The 24,044-nt window shown below is 37.2% G+C and overlaps 1 protein-coding gene across 1 annotated transcript in view; it reads left to right on the top strand.

Moving 5' to 3' along the window:
- The window catches only part of CLNK (cytokine dependent hematopoietic cell linker), a 110,896-nt gene extending 87,241 nt beyond the window's left edge, over window positions 1–23,655 (top strand). Inside the window, exons 17-19 of the mRNA XM_051965421.1 lie at window positions 1,257–1,340; window positions 5,773–5,928; window positions 20,228–23,655. Of these exons, the coding sequence (XP_051821381.1) occupies window positions 1,257–1,340; window positions 5,773–5,928; window positions 20,228–20,371 (384 nt within the window). The 3' untranslated portion in view covers window positions 20,372–23,655. The remainder of the gene's footprint in view (window positions 1–1,256; window positions 1,341–5,772; window positions 5,929–20,227) is intronic.
- The last annotated feature ends 389 nt before the right edge of the window (window positions 23,656–24,044 follow it).

The following is a 24,044-nucleotide window of genomic DNA, read 5'->3' as shown; positions in this document are numbered from 1 at the left end:
GGTACAAGGAGGGACAGACTCCAAGGGGGAGCATTAAGGAAAGAAACTGAGCCTGGAGCTTTGTACTTGTTTTAGTCAAGTGCCTTCACTTCCTTTTCCCTCTGCCTGACCAGCTCCACTCCCATCAAGCTCCCATGCTTGATCCCATCAAGCTTCCATGGCTGCTCTCTATACAGTCTCTGAGCTCTCTTTGAAAGATCCTATTCCTACCATCAAAAATGTCTTTTCTAAGTCCTCTTCATCATTCATTGCTTCTGCTCTGGGTTCACAGCTCACTTCTCGCATAATAAACATTTGTACAGCATCTCGCGTGTTTGATCTTGTGAGCTCAGTAGGGTGAGAGTTATCTCCATTTGAAAGACAGAAGACTGAGAGAAGAGCACAAGTGTCCTATGTGAGGTCACAAAGTTGAAGCCAGGTTTCTCCCTCCCAATCCAGGGTGAGGTTCACTTTACTGGTTCCTTTGGATACTTTTGGGATCCAGAAGCTGTGAGGACGTTCTCAATTCTTTACTTTATGTGACCCAAGTAATTCAGCAGCACCATCCATTCCTGTAAAGATGTACAACAGAGAAGGAGTCCCGACTTGGACCCGGAAAGCAGGGCTCAAGTGTGGGCTCCATAGCTTGGTTCCCTCGTCTCACTGGCTACACGGTGGTCTTGCTGCTTTTCGGATTTCTGTGAGGGTCCGGTGGGGCAGAGTTCTGTGGTAAAGTACTTTATAGACGACAGGTCCACAGGGCCGAGTCAAGGTACCTGCCGAGGTGTCCAGTGGGCTTCCCATTAGACAGATGAGGTCCATAGGCTTCTGACACCTGACTGAGAGCTCCATGAAATGAACAAGCTTAAGTAAAATTCCATGCTCTGAGAGGAAAAGGGCTTTATTGGAGATTACTTTTTCTTAAGTAATTTAACTGAGTAGGAGTCTTCTCAGATAAGTCTGGAAAGGGCCTTAGATGAAAGTTACTTCATAATATTTTCATTTAAAGAAACTTTGGTAATTCTTTCATGATACTAATCAGCAAAGGCCTAGGAAGTACCAGCTTGCTGCCAGACCCTGTGGGGCTCAGGAGGAACTGACAAAGATGGGTCAAACTGAATCCCCACCCCGAAAAGAGCTCGGGGCAGGTCGTCTCAGCTGCCGGTTCGACAGGGGCTGCCCCGGGAGGGGCAGACGATCTCCCCGCGGGGGCTCAGCTGAAGGAGGAGGGCTGGGGTTTACACGGAGCTCTAACGTCCTCACTGCTCCCTCTTAAGCTCCAGGCTTTCAAGAAGCACGAATGGTACCTCGGAGAGTGCAGCCGGCAGGAAGTGGAAGCGGCTCTGACCAAGGAGAACGCCGTAAGTACGGCTTCACGTCCGATCTGTCCCGGTTCTCGGCCCGTCCGACCTGGGCGAGCCCGCGGGCACTGAGCCAGCGCCCATCCCGGTGTGAACTTGTCACAGACTTGTGGGGGAGAAGGGAAGAGGTCAATGCAGGTGCAGGGATAGGGACAGGCAGGTGAGTACCCTGGGGCACAGACCCGTAAGACCTCCCTGGTTTGTTCTGCTCATTTCACTCTCCATAAGTTCATACAAGTCTTTCCCAAACTCTTTGAAACTGCATTTTTTTTTCTTGATTTCTAATCATATGATAGTGGCAAGATCTGGCAAATAATTAGAGATGGGAAGTGAAGTGATGAGTCACTAAGTAAGGTCCAGATAATGAAATTAATTATCCCAGGAAAAAAAAAAGGGGGGGGGGGGGGCTAAAAAGTAAAAGGCATATATAGGTTTAAAACCTAATCTAACAACATAATGGCAGAGGAATCACTGAGAGATTTCTTTCTAAAACTGCATAAATAGAAGAACTGATGGTAAAGAAACAGATCTGAAACATCATGAACTAAACCTTACAATATTTTTGTAGAATTAAACTACAGCACGAGGAAGTATCTAAAAGGGAACAGAAATAAGATAGAGGAGAATATATAATGTGTTCCAATTAAGATAATGGTAAACAATGAAGGGAAAAATAATTCCTGTAGTTTTTCAGAAAGATAGTGCACTGCAGAAGAATAGGTGGGGATGGAAAGGAATAGAAAGGGATCTTAATTAAGAAGTATGAAAGAAGAGATCCTATTGAAGAATGCTCCCATGGAGTTGAAGGGATATTCTCTAATTGAAGATGGGGACCTAACAGTAGATATAATCAGTAGAGATTTAGTATTGAGAGAGATCTATAAGGCAATGACATAGAAACTTTAGAAGAAAATCAAAATAACTACCTAGAAGCTTCAATTACATTAGCAATATAGAGAACAAATAACTACATAGGCCATAAGCAAAGAATAAAAGTCTAGAATAGAAAAAAAGAAAAATATCAAAGAAAATGAGGGAAATAAATCTAATTTAGGGGGGGAAAGGCACAGAAAATGGAATTTTAAAAAAAAATCTAACAACCAAAACAACTTGAAAGGAAGAGTAACTTTACTACTCAACTGAAAGAAATAAAAAGAGAAAATGAAGTTGAAAAAGAGGAAGATGATGATGATGATGATGATGATGATGAAAGAGAAAGAGAAGGATGAGGAGAAAAAGAAGAAGAAAAAATATTAAGCCAAACTCCAAAACTAGAAAAAAAGTTGTAAAGAAGGTGAAGGCATAGAGGGGAGACTTCTGATAATAGAGATCAGAGAGCTACTACTGTCTTTACAGAGGAAAAACAATAAAACCCTCTAGTTCCCCCCCCCCAAAAAACCCTATAATTTTAAAGATAAAATAATAAAATTATAAGACTAATTCTCATAACTTAAAATTTGAATTAGTGAAAAATAAAATTAAATAAAAAACAAAAGATTAGATGAGAAAATCAAACCTTATAATTTGTTATTTACAATAAACATATATAAGAAACAAATATACACAACATAAAAAGGAAGGGTTTAAACATAACTTACTATACATTTGGACGAATAAAAAAAGCAAAGAATTATAATCAGGCTATCAAAACAAAAAACAACACTTGATAACATAAAAATAAATAAATGAACTATATTATCCTGAAAGGTATCTTAGAAAAGCAAATCAATATTAATATTAAGCTTATATATTTTAAGTGCCTTAACATCCAAATTCACAGAGGAAAAACCAACTAAATTACTAAATAATAGACTAAATAAACAATAATGTCTTTCTCAATCTAAAACAAATCTAACAGAAAGAAAAACAAAAGGGAAAATTTAGAACAATTTCAGTAGAAACTAGGACTAAAAGACTCATGTCATTTTCTAAATGGAATTATTAAAGAATATACATATTTCAAAAAAGCACTTGGAAAATTTACAAAAATTGACCATGTATTAGGGCACAGAGGTATTACAAACAAAAAGATAAAAATGGTAAATACTTTCTTTACAGATCACAAAACAAGAAAAATAGAAATCAATTCAGAAAGCACAAAACGAGAGACAGAGAAACCCAAATGGAAACTTAATAAAATCCTAAATAATTAATAGGTCAAATATCAACTCAAAGAAATAATTGATAATTAGATAAAGGAAAATTATAATGATGAAATTACATACTTGAATTTCTGGGATTAAGCTATAAGAGTGATGGGGGGAACATATCTCTAAAACATATGTTAATGAAATTTTAAAAAGAAAATATTATTGAACTGAATATACATTTAAAAAATTTTAATTAATAAATTAATAAACCTAAAACAAACACAGAAGAAAATTGTAAAACATGGAAGAAATAAATTGAAAACAAAAAGCCCTATAGAAATGATCAAACTAAAAGTTGGTTCTTTGAAAAGACTTACAAAATTGATAAGCATTTAGCAAATCTGATTTTTAAAAAGGCAGAAAACCAAATCAGCAGTACAGTAAAGGAACAAGGGAAAAACATGACAGAAATAAAAAGAATAGTCAGAACTTGCTATGAAGTTATATGCTAAAAAAAAAAAAAGCACAAAAAATAGAGAAAATAGGGGAAAAAAGCACAAAAATATGAAGTACTCAAAGTAAGAAAAAAAACAGATCTTAAATAATACAGTCTTAATTTAAAAGAAATTTAACTAACAGGAATTACCAAAAAATATATATTACTGGCCCTAATGGAATCACAAACTAAATCTATAAAGCATTTAAAGAACAATAGGCACTAACACTAGTTAGGAAGACAATTCACATAATTAGTTATATTTAAAAGAAAAACATGCAAAATCACACATGAGGATCTCGAAAGAGCTAAAAGATGCTACTTGAAGGAAGCTGCTCTGATGAACAGGAAATTAGATGTAGTTGGTTTTCTAGTAAACTGCTAATGAAAAGATGATGAAGCCGAATTTCTGGAAGAGTTCCCTTGGCATCTACCTTATTCCCAAAGCATCTTATTTAAAGCAAAACCATGAGATAAAATAGTGGTCCTAGGAATACCACTTCAAGGGACTCACCTTCATCTTGTTGTTTTTTTTTTTTCTCGAAGAATAAAGAAATTTCTCTCTTCTTAACTTTTCAACTGCTTTCAGAAGCAGCCAGAAGGTAGAGAGCTGAGTTCCAACCACGTGCAGATCTTTTTTAGCTGAGTGACCTGGGAAAGTCACTTACCTGCTCTTTGTCACATTTTCCTCAACATTTGTAAAATGAGGAAAATAATAATAATAGTACCTACTTCCCAGGGTAGTTGTGAGGATCAAATGAGATAATATCTTTAGTGTTTAGCACGTCCCTGGCACATAGCAGGTGTTAAATAAAAGACTGTTTCCTCCACTCCTTTTAATTGATCAAGGCTCACTAAATAGGACTGTAGTGTGTTGGTTATGTGAATATTAGACAATTCTACACTATTAGGTGGGAAAATAGTGAGAATATGCCCTCCAAAGGAAATGAGCATAAATCACTCTTGTCCTCTATAGAGAAAATGACTGTCTCTCTCAGGATGCTAATGATCTCAAATATGGGGCAGGAGGGTGTTGGGTTCATGGTAGTGGTGAAATTGAAGTGCTGGCATATTTGGGTTTGATAGAAGATGGACAACGGTTGGGTGCCATTGGGGATTTTAAAAAATAATAATGCATGATTTTTGCTTAAATGTCCATTTATACCTCACATCAGCCTATGAGAATTCTTATCTCTATTTAAAAAATGAAGCTGGGTCTCAGAGGAGTTTGCCCAAGATTAAACATATAATAAACAATGGAACTAGTCCTACTGACTCCAAATCAAGCTCTTTTTCAGCTTTTTCATGCTTTCTTTCAGAATATTCCCACGGAAACTCTGTGCCTCAGCTTTCTGTTACACAGATATGAGTGGATATCCTCATCATCACCACCACACTTTCTCCATTTTCACCCACACCACTTCAAATCCATATTTCAAACCATTGCCAGCCTAATCTTGTTTAGATTGGGTCAGGTGACTTCTCTACTCAAAAATCTTCAGTGATTCCCTATGCCTTCAATGAAAGGTTCATCCTCCTTTACCTGGTCTTCAAGACCTTACCCACCATGGCAATATCCTCATATTATGTCTCTCTGTTCCACCTACAGCCTCAATTTCCTTATCTGCAAAATATAGATAATAGGGCTTACAATTCTCACAGCATTGTGAGGAAGATTCTCTGTAAGTTAGAAGGCATGAATTAAGTAAAGTGATCTCATTATTATATATGGATTTTGGTTATGATTTCACAATTGAGAAATGACCAGGTTTTTTTAGTTCTTTAGATTTTTGAAAGTTAGGAATCTGTCATCGCTAGAGAACTGATTCTCATTCCTTTACTTCAGGATGGGACCTTCCTGGTCCGAGATGGCTCCAAGAAATCAGTGGCTGAACCCTATGTTTTGGTGGTGTTTCATAGGAAAAAAGTATATAACATTAAGATCCGTTATCTGGAGGGGAGTCAGCAGTTTGCCCTTGGAACAGGACTCAGAGGAAATGATGTGAGTAGAATAACATCTTAAAGCCTATGTGAGTGTATGTCTGATGCCTTTTATCCTTCTGTTTTTTTTTTTTCAACTGATCAAGTACAGTGGTTCTCCTAAGTATATGTTTATTGTCATGATGAGGACTATGGCTTACCTATGTTGTGATGCTCAAAAAAGAACATGTCTATGTTGTGATGAGCAAGTCTACTTACCATCTAAAACTCTAAAGCTTTATTTTTTCCTTAGTTTAATTAGAAGGCCTTGATATGTTTTCAGTGAGACTTGAGTCATCTCCCATGGAAATGAAACTAAGGAGATTTCCTAAGTAGCCAAAGAATTTCAGCTTATTACCTTGGAAAATGATGGCAATTTCCCGCATTTCTGAATAACAAAACGATACAACTGTCATTAGGTCAATAACATTTATTAGGCATTTACTATTAATAAATTCTTCACATTTTGAACCATTCTCCCACTCCCTGGTACCTGAGTACTTTCAAGTACCTGATACTTCTTCAAAATGTGCTAAGAACCTAAGGATACAAAGAAAGACAAAACTATGATCCCTAATCTCAAGAAATAACTATTCTAATAAGAGAAACAACATGCAAGCAATTTTATGCATGCAAAATACATATATCAAGAGGAAATCTCAAAGAAAGGCTAGTGGAAAGGAACTTCCTTGAAACAAAGACAATACAATATTACAGATAGAAAGAACATTAGAACATAGTAGATTACGAAATCTTAGTACCACAAGGGACCTCGAAACATAAACCATAATGTGTATTGAGTTGGAAGGGACTTTGGAATTGAGCTAGAGAATTAAATAGCAAACCACTCATTTATTTGCCAAGAAAACCTCAAATGGAGTCTTGAAGAGATGGACACAACTGAAATGAATGAGCAATGTATAAACAGCCTGACCTACTGCTGACTGACATGTGGGGATAATAAAACTAGTTGAAAATCATGTATTCAATTCATTCATTCAATAAGTTTTTATTTAACACTTATTCCATTTAAAGAGCATTCATTAGGTATCGATATATTGAACTGGGTAATACAGTGCTAAATTTACAATTGGTGTGTTAATTTCTTAAATTAAAATTATATTTCATTTCAATAGTTAATGTCACCATTAATCATTGTTTTGTGAATTCAAAACAAATAAGAATTTTCAGACCACCAAAGATCTCCTACCCTTTGAGACTGATACCAAATGGGCAACCATAGAATTACAATAAATACCACAGCTAGAAGGACCTTAAAATATGAAATTTCAGTGCTTAAGCTATGAGACTTAAAAACAAATATCATTAAAATTACAACTTGAGAAAACTATAGAACTTAGAACAAAGACTATTTGTTCTAAAGGGACTTGGAACATATATTAAATGTCAGAATGGTAAAGGATATGAAAGATTGTATCTTTTGAGAAATAATAATAAATTATTTGGGTGAAGGCTTGACATGCTTTTCAAATTTACTAGAAGTACAAAGTTGGGGAAAATAACTAAAAAATAAATATATTTTGTACTATAATAGTTTGCACATTTGGTTTTTTTACTCTAATCAACCCATAACTCTTCTTAAGGAAGACCAGGGATTATATTTTATCAACTTGATTTAACTTGACTTGAATTCTACCTCCTTTAATTAGATAAATGGAAAATAATTAACAAGAGGAAAATAGCTGTGGAATTATAATTTCATTTTATATGTGTTTACTCATTATAATTTCATTTTATGTGTTTATTCATTATAATTTCATTTATCAAGAAAAAGGCTGTGTCAAAAGTATGTTAATGAACTTAAAAATGTGTGTGTGTGTGTGTGTGTGTGTGTGTGTGTGTGGCCACAAAATTTATTAATAATCTTGGCAATAAGTGAAAAATTGCCCCCAAAAGACAAACAAAAAGAAATTTAACCTGCCTTTGAGATCTAATATCTAATATCAGCGTGACATTTGCTATCCACTTGAAGTGATATTTTTCTTAAAATTAGATTATTAAATTCTTCTTTTATTAATGTCTCTTTAGGTTAAAATTTCAGTTACAGGCCCACCACTAGAGAGAAATAATAAGAAATGACAAAATGATTAATTGTACCATTTGGGGCTTCTGTTTCCTGTTAAGATTATTCATTCATATAAAATACCATCCATTTAGTAGAATATTAAAAACAATTAATATTGAACATGACATTCTAGAGAAAATGAGGATTAGAATGTAAAGTAGTCAGTTCTTTCTCTGAAGATTAATACCACATATGGGTAAACATATTTTAATGGGTTATGGATGAAAAGTTTCATCTTTTCACTTTCACATTTGAAAAGCAAAAAAAAATAATAATAAAAAGAAAAGTCGGGTTGTTTATTTATAACTGGAAGTTAATTGTAGAAATCTAAAGTCTTAATTTCTTTCCCACTAATCCCTTAATTTGGCAAAGTATTATTGTGGTAAAGCAGTATCAGTCAACAAACTATCTTTTATTTCATTTGAGCTTCCCAATAATCCTCTGAGGTAAGCAGAGCATTATCATTCCCCATGTCCTATGGATATGAGGACTCAAACCAAGACTTTCTGTCTCCTAGATGCACAATCACATCCTTTAACCAGGTCGCCTTACAAGTTTTTCTTTAGATTTATCACTACTCTAGTTCCTCACTTACCTAGACTTCCGTTATCCAGAGGCAGCAAGGCAGCACCATGGATAGCATGCTGGGCTTGGGGTCAGGAAGACCTGAATCCAAAGCTAGCCTTCCTAGTTGCCAGACCCCTGGACAAGCCACTTCGATTGTGCCTCAGTTTCCTAACAATAGCACCTATTTCAGAGGGTCGTTTAGAAGAACAAACAAGATCAGGTGCTTAGCACAGTGCCAGGCTGGGAATAGGTGCTTAATACGTGCTTGTTCCCTTCTCGGCTGGGTTACCTATCTGAGAAGGAGGCAAGACCACTGAAGCCATGGGGTAAAATCCAACTCTGCTTCTAGGAGAGTGAGCTAGCTACTTTAGTATAGTTCTAACCATGCTGGTCAGAAGTCAAGGGAGAGAAAGGCTACTTCAGTCAGCTGTACTGGTGTCAGAAAAAAGTGAAAAATGATAGTTTGAACATGAGGAAAGATGAACAGACAGCAGACAAAACAATGCAAAAAGCCCACGAGCCTGGAAACATTGAATGGATGATGAGATAACAGGGGATATGTAGCTTTGCATGGCTGTCACTCTATTAGAGCCAGGTAGAAGAAGTGAAATTCATAACTGGTGCCCTAAATCACTAAGAAAATGCTAAAAATCAGTTTGAGGAGGTTGTGAAGGATGTGAAAAAAGCAAAAATTACCATTTCATTGAATGAACCAAAAAAGTGTTTAAATGAATGAACTCTCAACAATTTGAAATAATGGGATTTATGAAACATTTTAGTTTCATCAGTTTTTTTAAAATAATTTTCAAATTTCTTCATTGCTTATCTAATTTTCTGTATTTCTTCATTTATATTTGTTTAAGAATTCTCATTTTTATTCTGTAAATATCCTTAGGCTTTATGAATGGTTTCTAATGCATCAAGTTTAAAAATGCATTCTTCCAATGGGGAGTGGGTGAAATTTAATCCACTCACATTTAGGGTGACTGTTTAAAAATTTATATTTTCCCATTAATCACTTTTAATATTTATCCCATCTCTTTTTTGCACTCTAACATTTTATTTTTTTTCCAATTACATTAAGTTTTCAACATTCATTTTTGCAAAGATTTTTTATTCCTCCCTCCCATATTCCATCTCCTTTAATACTGTCTTTGGCCTCTAGTCTACCCAAATTCTGTTCTCTTTGACCCTCCTCTTCTTTCCTTTCAGCCCATTTCCCATTCTTGACTCAGTTAAGAGTATGGTATCAAATTCCTCCCTCTCTAATTCTCCCCACATTCACACACTAATCCCTTTTCTTAATTTCAGTGACATTAATATGTAATGTCCTTTTCCAAAAAATTTCTTCATTTTACATATTCCTTTCTTACTCCTTTCCCCTTCTAAAATACTTACATGATCCTTTCTTGTTCTGTTGCCCCCATGTAGTGGGAAGCTTCTGGTAAATATATACGTTTTCCCCCTGAGGCAATTGGGATTAAGTGATTTGCCCAGGGTCACACAGATAGGGAGTGTTAAGTGTCTACAGCCAAATTTGAACTCGGGGCAGGTGCTCTGGGCCACCTAGCTGCCCCTAAGTATGAGTTTTGCTCGCACATTTTACCAACTCTCCTATTTAATACTACAGTTAGAAATCTTCTCCCTTCTTCCCTTTCTCAGAATGTCTATCCCCTTGAAACATGTTTTGATAAATGTCATTTCTAGTATAATGAAAGATACAGTGGAAAATTCCTTTGGGAATGCTTTATAATCAGAATCTAGGGGAATCTGGTTCTGTTGTGTTATCCTTTTCCTAAAACTATTTTGGGGGTTAAAAACATTTATTCCTCCTCCTGTTTCTTCCCCTGCTACTATATTTTTTTGGTAAAGAATTGGAAACAAAGTGGAATTCCCACAGTGATTGGGGAGAACTCGTGGTACGAAAGGGACATGTAAAGGGAAATGTAATGACAGCTAAAGAAAAAGATTAGCAAGACTTCCATGAGCTGATGCAAAGTGAAACAAGCAGTACCAGGATGGAGTCCATTCCGTAACATGATCCATCCTGGCCCCGCTCTCTCTTGAGGTCCCGGTTCTCGAATCCTCCCCCCTCCCTTATCCCCTCCCCTCCCGCCCCCCCCCCCCCCACATCTTTGATGTGATGCTGGGGCTTCTGCCCACAGCCCCTCCCACTCCCATTTTAATGGCCCTACGACTAGCCCCGTGAAGCATTTAGCATCAGATAGCTTTTGCAAAGGAAGATTTAATTCAGATACAGACGGAACAAAGCACAAACACACAAAGATTGGGGTTCTAATAAAGGGCGGGGAAAGAATCGGGTTCACAATTAAGCTCGAGCCCCCCCAAATTCCCACACAAACGTCCCTCCGGCTGGGCTGCGTTCCTCAAGGGGTGGCCTCCAGACCACATCGGAGCCGGATTCCCTCGTCTCCCGACCCTTGCTGCTCGCCCTCAGCCCAGATCGAGGCGTCTATCCTCTGCACCTGGAACAAAAACGCAATCTATCAGAAGCCCAAGGAGCCGGCCCAAGGTGACCTCCGGAGAGGTTCCCGCCCCCTCCCTTTACAGACTCCCCGGAAACTCTCGGGGACTCGCCTCCCTCCTCCCTGGCTGTCCTCCCCCTCCTCAATGTCCTCCATTCTCCCTCCCATGGATCCGTTAGTCTCTCAGCCACATGTGCGACCAGAGAACTCAACTCTTCCCCTTACTTTGGGGGGAGGCCGACCCAAGAAATAGAGGCTGAGCTGGTGGGACCTCCCCAGCAGCAACCCAGGGAATGAGACCAGCCTCTTCTCCTCTTGTGATTCCCCCTTCGCCCAACCTTCCTTTCACCATGTCAAACTGAAGAGGAGAAATGAAACATTCTCTCTCTTTCTTCTCAAGACTTGATGCCTATTTCCCCAGTTTCCTGTTTCCTGCTTCCCTTCTTTCCACCCAACTATGATCCCACCAGTATTAGTATCCCCCAAAATGGATTCACTGAATGAGATTTTAAGCCTGAAATATTCATTTATTTTCCTTGTACCTTTTTTTTATATTCTCAAGTGTTTTCGTTTTTTAATTTTTTGCTTTTATATACTTTCACCCAATTATCTTTCCAATACTGTTGGGATTTTTTGGTTTGTTTTTAAATGAGAAAAAACCCACTCCCAACCACGTTGACCTTATCTGGTTTTAAATACATTAAAACATACATTTCACAATTTTTCTTTCAGTGCTGTTTGTATTTTAACAAATCTACAAGCTGAATATCCTGCTTACTATATCATGCTAAAGGAAATCCTCAAATTCTACCCTTTCACTAAACAAAAAATTATTTTCATTAATGATTATTCTTAAAGCTTTGAGCAGGATGTTTTTCTGGTAGTATTTGCTTTTCAGAATATTATGTTCTCATGTGTTTCTGGCACACCCTTCATCATTTCCCATAGCATAATGGTACTCCATCACAGTCATATGCTACAACTTGTTCAGCCATCTCCTCAATTTCCAATTCTTTGTTATTACAGGAATTATTACTATATATATTCTTGTACACTTTGGTCCTTTTCCTTTTTCTTTGTGCTCTTTGGGACACAGGCCTGATGCTATTGTTGGAACAACAACAACAACAAAAAGTGTGATTTTATAGCCCTATGGGCCTAGTTCCATGTTCTCCAGAATAGTGGGACCAGTTTGCTATTCCATTACTTATTTTTCCTCATCCCCTCCAGCATTGTCATTTCTGATAAGTGTGAGGTAGTACCTCAGAATTGTTTTAGCTTCCTCTAATGGACAGTGAGGGCTTTTTCACATGACTAGATTTGATTTCTTTTTCTGAAAACTATTCATATCCTTTCACTATTAATCAATTGAAGAATGGATTTTATTTTTATAAATTTGACTCAGCATTACATTTAAATGTATATTTGAGAGGGAAAGGCCTTTATCAGAAATATGCTGTAAAAACTTTTGATATTACTTCATTATCTATGGGACTTTTTTTTTTTTTTTTTTTTGCTGAGACAATTGGGGTTAAGTGACTTGCCCAGGGTCACACAGGTAAGTAGTGTTAAGTGTCTAAGGTCAAACTTGAACTCAGGTCCTCCTGACTTCAGGACTGGTGCTCCACCACTTCACCAACTAGCTACCCCTATCTATGGGACTTTCAAGCAAATTGTATCTCTTATAAAAATGTCTGTCTTTGCTTTTGCTTTGTCTGATATCACAATGGTTTCTCCTGCCTTGTTTAGATGAAGCATACTAGATTCTGCTCCATCATTTCATTTTAACTCTGTGTGTATCTTTCTGTTTCAAATGTGTCTTCCTCCTTCTTCTCCTCCCTTCCCCTCTTCCTCTTTTTCTCTCTCTCTTTCTCTCCCTTTCTCTCCTCCAAAAATCAATTTTGCTTCTAACCACCGCTTCCCTCAATCTGTCCTCCCTTTTCTCTTCCCCTTTCTCTTACACAATAGGAAAATAGGAGAGGAGGATAAATCATATTTTTGCATGACAATATATATATGTGTGTGTATATATATACATACATGTATATGTGTTATACATGTATGTAAATATATATGTATGTATATTCTTTCCTCTTTAAAGCAATTCTGATGGGAATGAGATACAAGCATTGCTTGTATCCTCAACCCCCATTTTTCATTCCGCTGTCAAAGGAACTTACCTCTATCATGTGAGAAAATTTCCCCAATCAACCTCTCTCTTCCTTTTTCTCACCCCTTTATGAAGATGATTCAAATATAACTGACTTCCATCCTTGCCCTCTGTCTATATAAACTCCTTTTATCTGCTCAAATAATAAAGGTCATGTGTTCTTTGGTTTGAGATTTTGGGTCATGTTCTATCCTTCATAACTCCATTTGGGATTTTCTTGGCAGATACTGGAGTGGTCTGCCATGGAGAAAATATTCTTCAGCTCATTTTACAGATTAGGAAACTGAGGCAATAGGGTGAAGAGACTGCCCAGAGTCACATAGCTAGGAAGTATTTGAGGTAAGATAGGAATACATGAAGATCAGTATTCTATAGGCTTGCCATTCTATCCACTTGCATCACACAGCTGTCCTCAAAGTTTGTAAGATTTCCTTGTATCATCTTCCCATTAAAATTCTCGAGTCTTTGTTTGAATGTCAAATTTTGTATTCATCTCTGGCAGAAATGCTGGAAATTCCTCTATTTTATTAAATATTCATTTTCCACTTAAGAATTATACTGTTTTGCTAAGTAGCATATTCTTGGTTATAATCCTAGATCCTTTGCATTCCAGAACATCATATCCCAAACACTCTGAAAATTGGCAAATCGTGTGTATTCCTGACTGTGACTTCATAATATTTGAATTGTTTCTGATTGCTTGAAATATTATCCCCTTGACCTGGGAGCTCTGGAATTTGGCTATCATCCTGGGAGCTTTCATTTTAGGGTTCTCTTTTGGGACCATTCAGTGGATTCTTTCCATTTCTGTTTTGTTCTCTGGATCTAAGCTATCAAGGCAATTTTCTTTGATATCTTGAAATATGATATATAGGCTCTTTCTCTGATCATGGCATTTAAGGTGTCCAATAATTCTTAAATTATCTCTCCTTACATCAGTTCGGTTTCCAGTTGTTTTTTCTGATGAGTTATTTTATATTTTCATCCATTTTTTTCCATTCGTTTTACTTTGTTTCTTGATATGTCATGTAGTCATGAGCTTCCATTTGCCCAATTATACTTTTTAAGTAATTATTTTTTCAGTGAGATTTTGTACCTTTTTTTCTATTTGGTCAGTTCTGTTTTTTAAGGAGTTCTATTCTTCAGAGGACTTTTATATTTCTTTTACCATTTGGCCAATTCTGTTTTAAAGTATTTTCTTCAGTATTTTTTGTGCCTCTTTTATCAAATTGTTCCCTTTTAAAATTTTCATGCATTACTCTCATTTCTTTCCCCAATTTTCCTCGATAGCTTTTTTCTTTTAAACTCTTAGAGGATATTCTTTCTGTCCAATCGTTTTTCTTTAGGCTCTAGTTGTTATTTTCACACTGTTGTCTTCTTCCCAGTTTGTGTCTTGGTCTTCCCTGCCATGATCTCTTTTTATGGTCAAGATATTTTGTTGTTTGTTCATTTCCCAGCCTATTTCTTGGCTTTGAACTTTTTGTTAAAGTTGGATCCTGCTCATTGAGGGGCACTAACCCGAGCTTTTCTGTACTGCTGTTTTCAAAGTTCCTAGTCCCCTGCAAGTACAAGTACTAGGGACTGTGGCAAGGGTCCCTGCTTCCTTGTAACCAATACCAGTACTTCTCTCTGCCCTGGAAATGCAAACAAAAACTGACTATAGGCAATAAAGTTGCCAGTATCAATGCCAGTTAAATCCACTGCTAGCAAAAGGTCCCCTATATTTTCTTTCTGACCAGTCATCTGGCCCTCTTACTGAGCTCCTGAAAAAGCTTCTCTTCCTTTGGCTGCCATCACAGGGGGAAGTTCCAAATAGACCTCCACCCCAATGCCACAAACTTCTTCTGACCTCCTTAAGTTTTCTTTGGCTGGATAAATGTCTTATCTCTTGTTGGCTCTGCTGCTCCAAAATTTGAGTTGAGATATTATTTTAGAGTTGTTTGGGAAATAATGTTAAGTGTGTGCAATTGAGTTGCCTTTAATCTACTATCTTCTAATTTCTCGAGTCCTATAAAAATTATTGATTTCTTCCTTAAGAGCTGATTTCTGCCATCAGTTCAATCTCTGATAAATGGTCTCCAGATAAAGGGGAAACCACTAAATCCTGTGGCAGCTCATTCTGCTTTCATGAAGAGCAAAATGCTAGGAAGTTTTCTTTTTCTCATAGAAATAAAACTTGCCTCTCAGAAACTTTCACACATTATACTGTTTTGACCACTGAGCCCAAGGCCATGGCTGATCCTTCTAATCAACAAATGCAGGAAGAGATAACTATCCTGCTCTTCCCCATCTTCTCCATCTTAAATATCTGCAGTTCCTTTGACATTTTCTCATGTGCTGTATCTTCCAGTCCCCCAACATCTTAGTTACACCCTTTTGTGACTTCTGGCTTACCAGTCTCAAATATTCAGATGACACTTATCCATGTAAGTATTCTATCCAATGGTGAAAACTTCAACTCATGGCTGCCCATCTGAATGACTTCTATCCATATTTGTTTATCCACCATGGATTTCCTTCACACGTTCGAGATCTGCATCAATTTTTCCTGATAGCCTAAAGATCTCTGAAATATTCAACGTATCTATTAATTTATCTCTCTCACAATATGATCAGTCCATTTTCTTTTTTTGATCACATTTTCTTATTGACATCCTTTACAATTTATCTCCTTTATAATTCTTTGATTATAATGCATTGGAGGACTTTTCTGTTTTCTGGGTGATCCTCAACTTCAACTCTATAGAGATCATCACTGAAGAAAACTCTTTTAATACAAACAAGGCCTCTGTTTTAGGAAGATGCCTGGCATAATTAAAAACACTTTATAATTCCCCAAAGACAATCTATATTACCTTTTTCCACCAACAGTTTTGGGACCAGGTTATTTGTAGTATCTGTCCAAAATTAGATAACCAGAAGATAGATGTCTAGATGGACAAATGGGCAGAAACCAACATATATTGCTATGCTGATTGAATGACTGATTGACACTAATGGAGGGGCTCTCTAAGTTATCCATCCCACGCCATATTATAGTCTGAAAAAAAAATCTTCATTCACCTATAAATTACATTTTGGGCAGAAGTTAGGCTAGATGATCATTGAGGTCTCTTCCACCTCTAAAACGGAGCAATTCTGAGGTGACAGTGCATCAAATGTACAAATTATTTAGCACATTTTTATATTTGTGATGGTAAATATATCTTAAACAAAAAATCTCATGAGGAAAACACAGTCTACTTGATTTTCAAAGTTAAAAATGAGCCAAACATTATTTTGTGGGGGGTTTATTAATTTTTGTTTGTCATAGTTTGACTAATTTGACACTCTACCTTCATTAAATTAACTGGTTATTTGATAGAACAGACTTGTTTTGTTCACTTCCTATAGGCACAGTCTCAGTATTTTGATGGTATAATGATTTGAATTTTAGCATTTGAGAGGTAGAAAAGGTCATAAATTCATAGAGTAAGAGCCCTGAGTCCCAGAGAGAGTTTCATCACATGCCCAAATTGCTCAGCCATCAGATATTGACAAAGCTAGACTTGAGACTAAACTTATTATTTTCAGTTCAGTGCCCAAGATATTTATTTTGATTTTCACACTTTATCTGGTCTTATGTGGAAGAGTTATATCATTAATCTGATTCAATCGACTCTATTAGATAAAATTGTTTTTGACTCTGAGCAGTAAGTCTAATTTGCCTAACTTTCTAATTAGTTTGTTGTATTCTCTTGCTGAAAAATTATATTTTATCATATTCTCATATCACTTTATATAGCTCCATCCTTGGTATTTAACTCAGTCTACTTTGTATCACTTGTGTATTATTCATTTTGTTATATAAATTCTTTGTGATCAGGGGCTATTCAGTTTTTTATATTTACATTCTCATTGTCTAACACTAGACCTTGCAAATAATAAGTACATAATAAATGCTTTTTAATTAGCTTATGTTGAATGTTACTAAAATTCTTCATCATCCTGATGAAACTATTACAGGCCTGTTGGTGTTATCTAATTGTTGAAAAAGCTGCAAAGACAAGATTCTACTAGCCAAAGAATATAAAGCTTAACATGACAACAGCAAGAACAATAAAGTTGCTAGATGTTAAATTTTGTATCGTTCCAAAAATTTTTAACCACTTAGCTCTTCTGATCCTCAGTATCTTCATCTACATAATAATTATCATACCACCTATTTCACCAGATTGTTGTGAAAAATCAGAGGAGACAAAAAGAGAAGGCCAGAGTCATACAGACAGTGCAAAGCCAAACTTCAAACTCTAGTATGTTGTGTGTTCTTACAGCTGACTCTGCTTGACAGCTGACATTTTTCCCCTAATCCATTTCACATGTCAAAGAAAACAAAGTCACTTAGTGTTGTGTTTAACAATCAGTTCTGTTAGAAATAATATTTTTACTAGAAAATATTGAAATAGTTCTTAGGAGGACAGTTGCCCACCAGAGATTCCTATCAACTGTTCAGTTCTGTTAGAAATAATATTTTTACTAGAAAATATTGAAATAGTTCTTAGGAGGGCGGTCACCCACCAGATCAACTGTGTACCAACCTGCCCTCCTTGACAAAAATAAATCTGAGCCTCACATATGCTTATGGAAAATCTTCATGGAAAATTCTATTAATAGCCTCATCCTGTTGGATTCTTACATTAAAGCTACAGTTTAGGAGCAAAGTGTTTATCAAACAGAAAAGGAATACAAATCAAAATTAATTTTTTGATTTTAAATCATGTCAGTAGTACCTTACAGCTTTAAAGTCTTGCAGAATGAAGAAAAAATACTGTAAATCACAAAGGTTAAAAACAATAATAGTTTTATATCCTAAATTCTCAATTATGTAGATAAAAATGTTAATAGCTTCTGCTATCTATTACAATTTGCATATAGGTTATCTTATTTTGATTACCTTCTATAGTTTGTTTCCCCACATGAGTTTATAGATTTAAAGCTAGAAGGGAAAACAGAAGCCACTGAGTACAACCAACTCAACTTACAAAAATTGAAATCAGTGGATTTGACGATGATAGCACTTATATTTTTAGTAGTTACCCTGTGTCAGGCACGGTGCGGGATGCTTATGATTATTATCTTTCTTGATCTTCCTAACCACCTGGGAAAATACATGCTATTATCACCCCTGTTTTACAAATGAACAAGTCTTGTCTGAGACTTTATTTGGGCTTAGTTTTTCCTAATTCCAAGGCTGGCGCTCTATCTTCTCAGCCAGGGCAGTCAGCAGAGGCAGGATTTGAATCCACGTCCTCTGGAACCAGGGCCAGTGAAGCTTCCCCTTTATCATAGCCCCTTGCTGCGCGGGCAGTCCCTGAGGCGGGGTGAGTGAGGGAACATGATTCTGCTGGGCCAAATGGCAGGTTCCCTGGGGTCTTCCTGCCTTCCTTTCCTCCTGAGAGTGAGTGCTGATGTCCACGGCCCACAGGAGAGTGATCCCATGTGGTTAAGGACTCTGGTCAGTGCAAGAGCACTGGGGACCCTGAGCCAGAACTCTGCTCTTGTGGTTCAGTCATTTCGTTCATGCTGGACCCCACCCAGGGCTTTCTTGGCAGAGATGCTCCCGCAGTTTGCCATTTTTTCTTCAGCTTACTTTACATCAGAGGGTCTGAGGTAAACAGGATTTCACAGCTAGGAAGCATCTGAGGCTGAATTCCTTAGACAAGTCCTCCTGGCTCCAGGGCAAGAACTTTATCCACTGCACCAACCAGCTATCCAGAAAAGACATTCAGAATCCAAAGAAAAATGGACTCAAGCTTAGAGATGACTCTCCAATCCCCTTTCTCCCATTTGTAATGTGTTCAGCAAGGTCCTTTTAACTATGGCAAACCTCACCCATATATCTCTGGCTCCTAATGCAGACACTACTGCAAGCTGGTCTAGGGAAGATGCCAGACTACCAGTGAGACAATCTCCACTGGCCAGCGGCAAAAGGGAGGGCAGGAGATTTGACCAACAGCTTTAACCCCCAGGAATGCTGACCAAAAAAACACACTTCCTCTAATACCTAGAAATTAATCCTTTTTCAGATTGTCTAATAATTTTAAAATGATGGCCAACTTTCTGAACCTGATTCTTGTGCAACATCATCCCAGCTGGATGTACTGAGTCTGAGGCCTATAAGTAACTGACAGTTTGAAATATTCTTAACTAGCTAAAGGATCAAAGCAAAAATGAGAGAAAATCCCTTCATTCACTGTCTTCAGAAAATCTCCTTTTGTGTTGACACATATCAAATACTGACGAGCCTCTTCTGCAAGAGCCATCTCAAATGTCTTCCCCAATACTTGGTATTAAAGAGACTGAGAAGACTCTGAGTGGAACAGTTTCTACTCAAACATGGTCACTGATATTCTTCCATACCTCAACATGTATGATGACACAATTTGACAAACATCATGCGATCCTAACAGGCTACTGCCTTCTTATTGCTTAGGGCCTTTTCCATTCCAAAACAATGAAGGAGATGAAAAATTAATTCTCCCTTCTTGGGGGAGAGGGAGCAGGAAGGGAAACGATGGTCCCTTTTTGGCATTCTCTGGACACAAATACTCTCTTCACAAGGATTAAAAGCCTGGGATTGGCTAGAAGCCAGCTCCTCCTATTTCATGTGAGAAATCAAACCCATTTAGCTGGGTTTTAATGTAGCAACACTGGTCCACCATGGGCTACAGTTCTTGCGTTCTCCCTTTCTCAATGTTGGTTCCTTTAGTTGACAAGTACAACAACAACGGGATACACTTTCCTTTACTTCCTCATTTAAGTAACCCATCTATACTGGTCTTCCCCCACATATCATGTTTAATGACTGTTGAACTTAAAAAGAACTTCAAGATCTCAGGGAACTTCCTTATATCTCTCTGTAGTTATCCAAGAACCTTTAGTAATTATTGAATTTGTTGAACTAAATTGTTTAGGTTGTCTTGGATGTGATCTGTAATTGTGAATAATTTTTAAATGCTCTTTTCTGTTTCAGAAATTCGATTCAGTAGAAGACATAATCGAGTATCACAAACACTTTCCTATTGTGCTTATTGATGGGAAAGATCAAACAGGAACCCATCGAGAACCCTGCTACCTCAAGCAGTCTCTGTCACCCAGCAGAATCTACTCATCCTAAGATGGAATGAGGTCTTCATTTTGCCTTTCTTTCAGCAGATGTGGTATCCATGACATACAGTCTCATACAGGAGAGTTCAAGACACGGTCAGCTGATTTCATTATGAGTGGAAGATGGATACTTCTCCAGTAAATGCTGGAAATGTGTGCTCTGAAAATGTTTCCTTAACTGTTTATTTAATATCCAAGCTGATAGCTTGCATTTTAAGATGAAGAATGAAAAATAATAATCTAGAAGTCTTAGTTTAGAAATTTCTATTGTTTTGGTGATGCTGAAATAAAATGCAGAGTTCAGTAAAATCGTTGACTGGATGATTCAAAGACTAGTAATAGAAATCTAAAAGAGAAAACCTCTCATACGGATTGGAGAAGCAACCCCTATGTAGAAGCATCCAGTGATCCTCACTTATTGATGACACTATTCAACCTATGGGGCAAACTCAAGTTAAAAGGCTAGTGGGAGAGACTGGAGAAGAACGTGCCAAGAGTATCGAGTCCCTGGTTCTGTCTCCCCTCGGATGGCGATGAAGGTAGCCCAGAAGTTCAGAGCTATGAGCCCAGAGAAGAGAAAGACTGATCAGTCATCGGCTCTGCTTCAGAATGGTCCTGCAGCCAGTTCTGAGGAGAGTACCCGGGGTGAATAAGAGACCCCCATCCTCAGCCTTCCTAAGGGGAACCAATTGCCACTGACAAGAAAGTGAGACCAAAAGCCCTGGGATGGATTATTCCCAGTTTACTCTAAAGCCATCGTCTTGTGGCTCGAATGCTCTGGAGATGGGGGCTGATGAAGGCTTACAGGTCAATCACCACTGGCCAGTATCCATGAATCAAACTGGAGAACGAACTACTACTTCGGCAGCAAGAGATTCTGAGGTCCAAACAAGACTTACAAGGTCACAGATGTCTTCTGATGGGATCAATCTTATCCAAGGACAACAGTAACTAACTTGTTCTCCACCCAAGTTCCTAGCACTGTCATAAATTACAACCTTAAGAAAAGAGATCACTTTCTCAGGAGAAGTCCCATTTTAAAAGACACATTAATTTGCTCTGAGGATGCTTAGGAAGACCACTAAAAAATGGGAGCTCCTTGAGAGCAGGGATTACCTGGGCTTTTGCATGTTTATCTCTGGCACCCAACACAGTATTTCATACAGAGCAAACACCTGATAAATGGGGTTCCTTTCACTTATTACAGACTAAGTCCCTGATTTTAATTAATCATCAGTTTTGTGTTTGGGGTGCGCTTCTTGTACACAGCATATTATTGTGTTTTGCTTTCTAATCAATTTTGCCACCATCCCCCCTCTGTTTTACACATCCCAGATGCCTGGGCTCTCTTTTCCATTTCTGTCTCTGCCTTGATTATTCCCCCTGACCTAGAATGTCCTCTCTCACCATCTTTCTTTGGAAGAATCCTTGGTTTTCCTTCAGGGTTCGGCTCAAACTCCAACCCTAATCTAGAGGTCTCTGCTGATCTTTCTTATGTTACGTTTTTCTAAGTCTGTAATAAGACATTAAGAACCCATAAACAAATGTCATCAAACCAAAATATTCCATACATCTTTTATAGAATATAATGCAATAAACATTATAACCAATTAAATAAAATGTTAACAAAGAACCAGACTTAGTGGCCAAATGATTATACTCTAAGGAATAAATTGGTCAAAGAACAATAAGAAGAATAATGAATAATTTTATTAAAGAAAATATGGAGACAGCACATCATAATTTGTGGAGCAAATCTAAAGCCATCCTTGGAAGAAATGTTTATATTTGAACACTTACATTAACAAAGAAGAGAAAGAGAAGACCAATCAGTTGAACATGAAATCACAAAAGCAAGAAAATTGGCTAAACAACCCCAATAGAAGCACAAAGTACAAATCCTAAGTGTAAGATAAATATGAAAATAAAAACTATATAACTGACAAGTAAAAATAAGAACTGATTTTTTAAAAGACCAATGAAATACCAACCAATCAATAAGCCCTTTTTAAATGCCTCCTCAGTGAGGGACCCTGTGCTATATATAGGTAAGGAATGTGTTCTTGAGGAATCCACATTCTAATGGGGAGACAAGTACACATGCAAGCATATGCAGAACAAATAGAAACGCAATGTAATTAAATATCTGGTAGTTGAGAGGACACTAACTCCAGTGAGGAGATTATAAAAGGCTGCCTTTAGAAGGTGGCAACTGACTTTCATCTAGGAGAAAATGCAGTTCAGCCCTGAGGGAAATGGAGTACAAAGCCAAGGAAATGGAGGATAGAGAACCATGTCTGAAGAACCCAGAGAAAGCCGATTTGGTTGGATCACAGAGCAACGTTCAATGATACTGGAAAGGATGTTAGAGTCCAAAATGAAAATGGCCTTAAGACTTCAATAGAGGAGCTATATTTGGTCCTAGAGTCAGCAGGAAATACTGGAGTTTATTTCATGGGAGAGTGACATCATCAGATTTATGCTTAAGGAAAATTACTTGGCAATTGGGTAAAACAAGAAAGACTTATGGCAGGGAAACCAATTCAAAAGCTATTAAAATAATCCAAATAAAGGGTTATAATTTGTTGATGGAGAGCTATTGTGTGAACCCAGAGAAGTGGGTAATGAGATATGGAAGCAGAATACACAAAATTTGGCAATTGGATTTGTGGGGTGAAGGAAAATGAAAAATTAAGGAAACCCTCAAGATTATAAACCTGAAAGTCTAACAGAAGGGTAATGCCTTGACAGGAATAGAGAAATACTGAAGAGGGCTAGGTTTGGGGGTAAAGACAACAAATTCAATACTGGAAATGCTGAATTGGGAGGGTCTCCAGGAAATGCAGTTAGAAAAATCTAATAGGCAGATGGTAATGGAGGACTGAAACTCAAAGAAATAATGGAACTGCATAAATAGGTCTCCAAATCTGCTTGAAGATGTTACTTACATACATGGGGATGAGTTTATCAGGAGATTGGGCTCAAAGAAAGAAGAGAAAAGGGCCTGAGCTTCAGAGAAGAATGAGGCAGTAAATGGGGAACAGTCAGCAAGTAGAGGGAGAATCACAAGGGAGGAAACTTACAAAAATCCAGAAAGAAAAGAATATCCAGGGAGAGACAGCTGTCAACAGTGTGCCAGGAAAGAGAGCCAGGTAAGGTCAGGACAATGGGAGAATGTGTTTTCTTTTGTTTGACCAGACTGTATTTGTGACAAAGTTGTGGAGTTTTCTCTTTTCCTTTTAAAAAGGATTTGCTTTTGTTATTTGAAAAATAAAACTAAATGATTGTTTTTTATTTTGTTTTGGTTTTTTGTTGTTCTTGTTGTCTTAATATTCATTATGACCGGGGGCAACTTAGATAGCACAATAGTTCACTTATTACCGATATGATCCTAAAAAAGTCACTTAATCTTCCCACACAAACCCCTGTTCCTGACTCTCAAAATATTCACTATGACCACTTTTTTAGATTTATGACAAAAATGAAAGAAATAAAATAAAATTGTATTGTACCTAAGATTCCAGAGATATAGAGTTCTACCATGCAACTGACAGCTCATAAAAACAAAACAAGTTTTTTATCCAGTTCCACAAAATTAGACTATGTCAATAGAAGGACTTGAAAGTTAGTTTTTTTCTGACTCCTCTGAAGCTAACTCTCTATTCACTATGCCATAACAACTT

Source organism: Antechinus flavipes, chromosome 6 (genome assembly GCF_016432865.1).
Source record: "Antechinus flavipes isolate AdamAnt ecotype Samford, QLD, Australia chromosome 6, AdamAnt_v2, whole genome shotgun sequence".
NCBI classification, from domain to species: Eukaryota; Metazoa; Chordata; class Mammalia; order Dasyuromorphia; family Dasyuridae; genus Antechinus; species Antechinus flavipes.
Note: the sequence above shows the minus strand (reverse complement) of the source record. Positions and strands in the feature narration are given on the sequence as shown.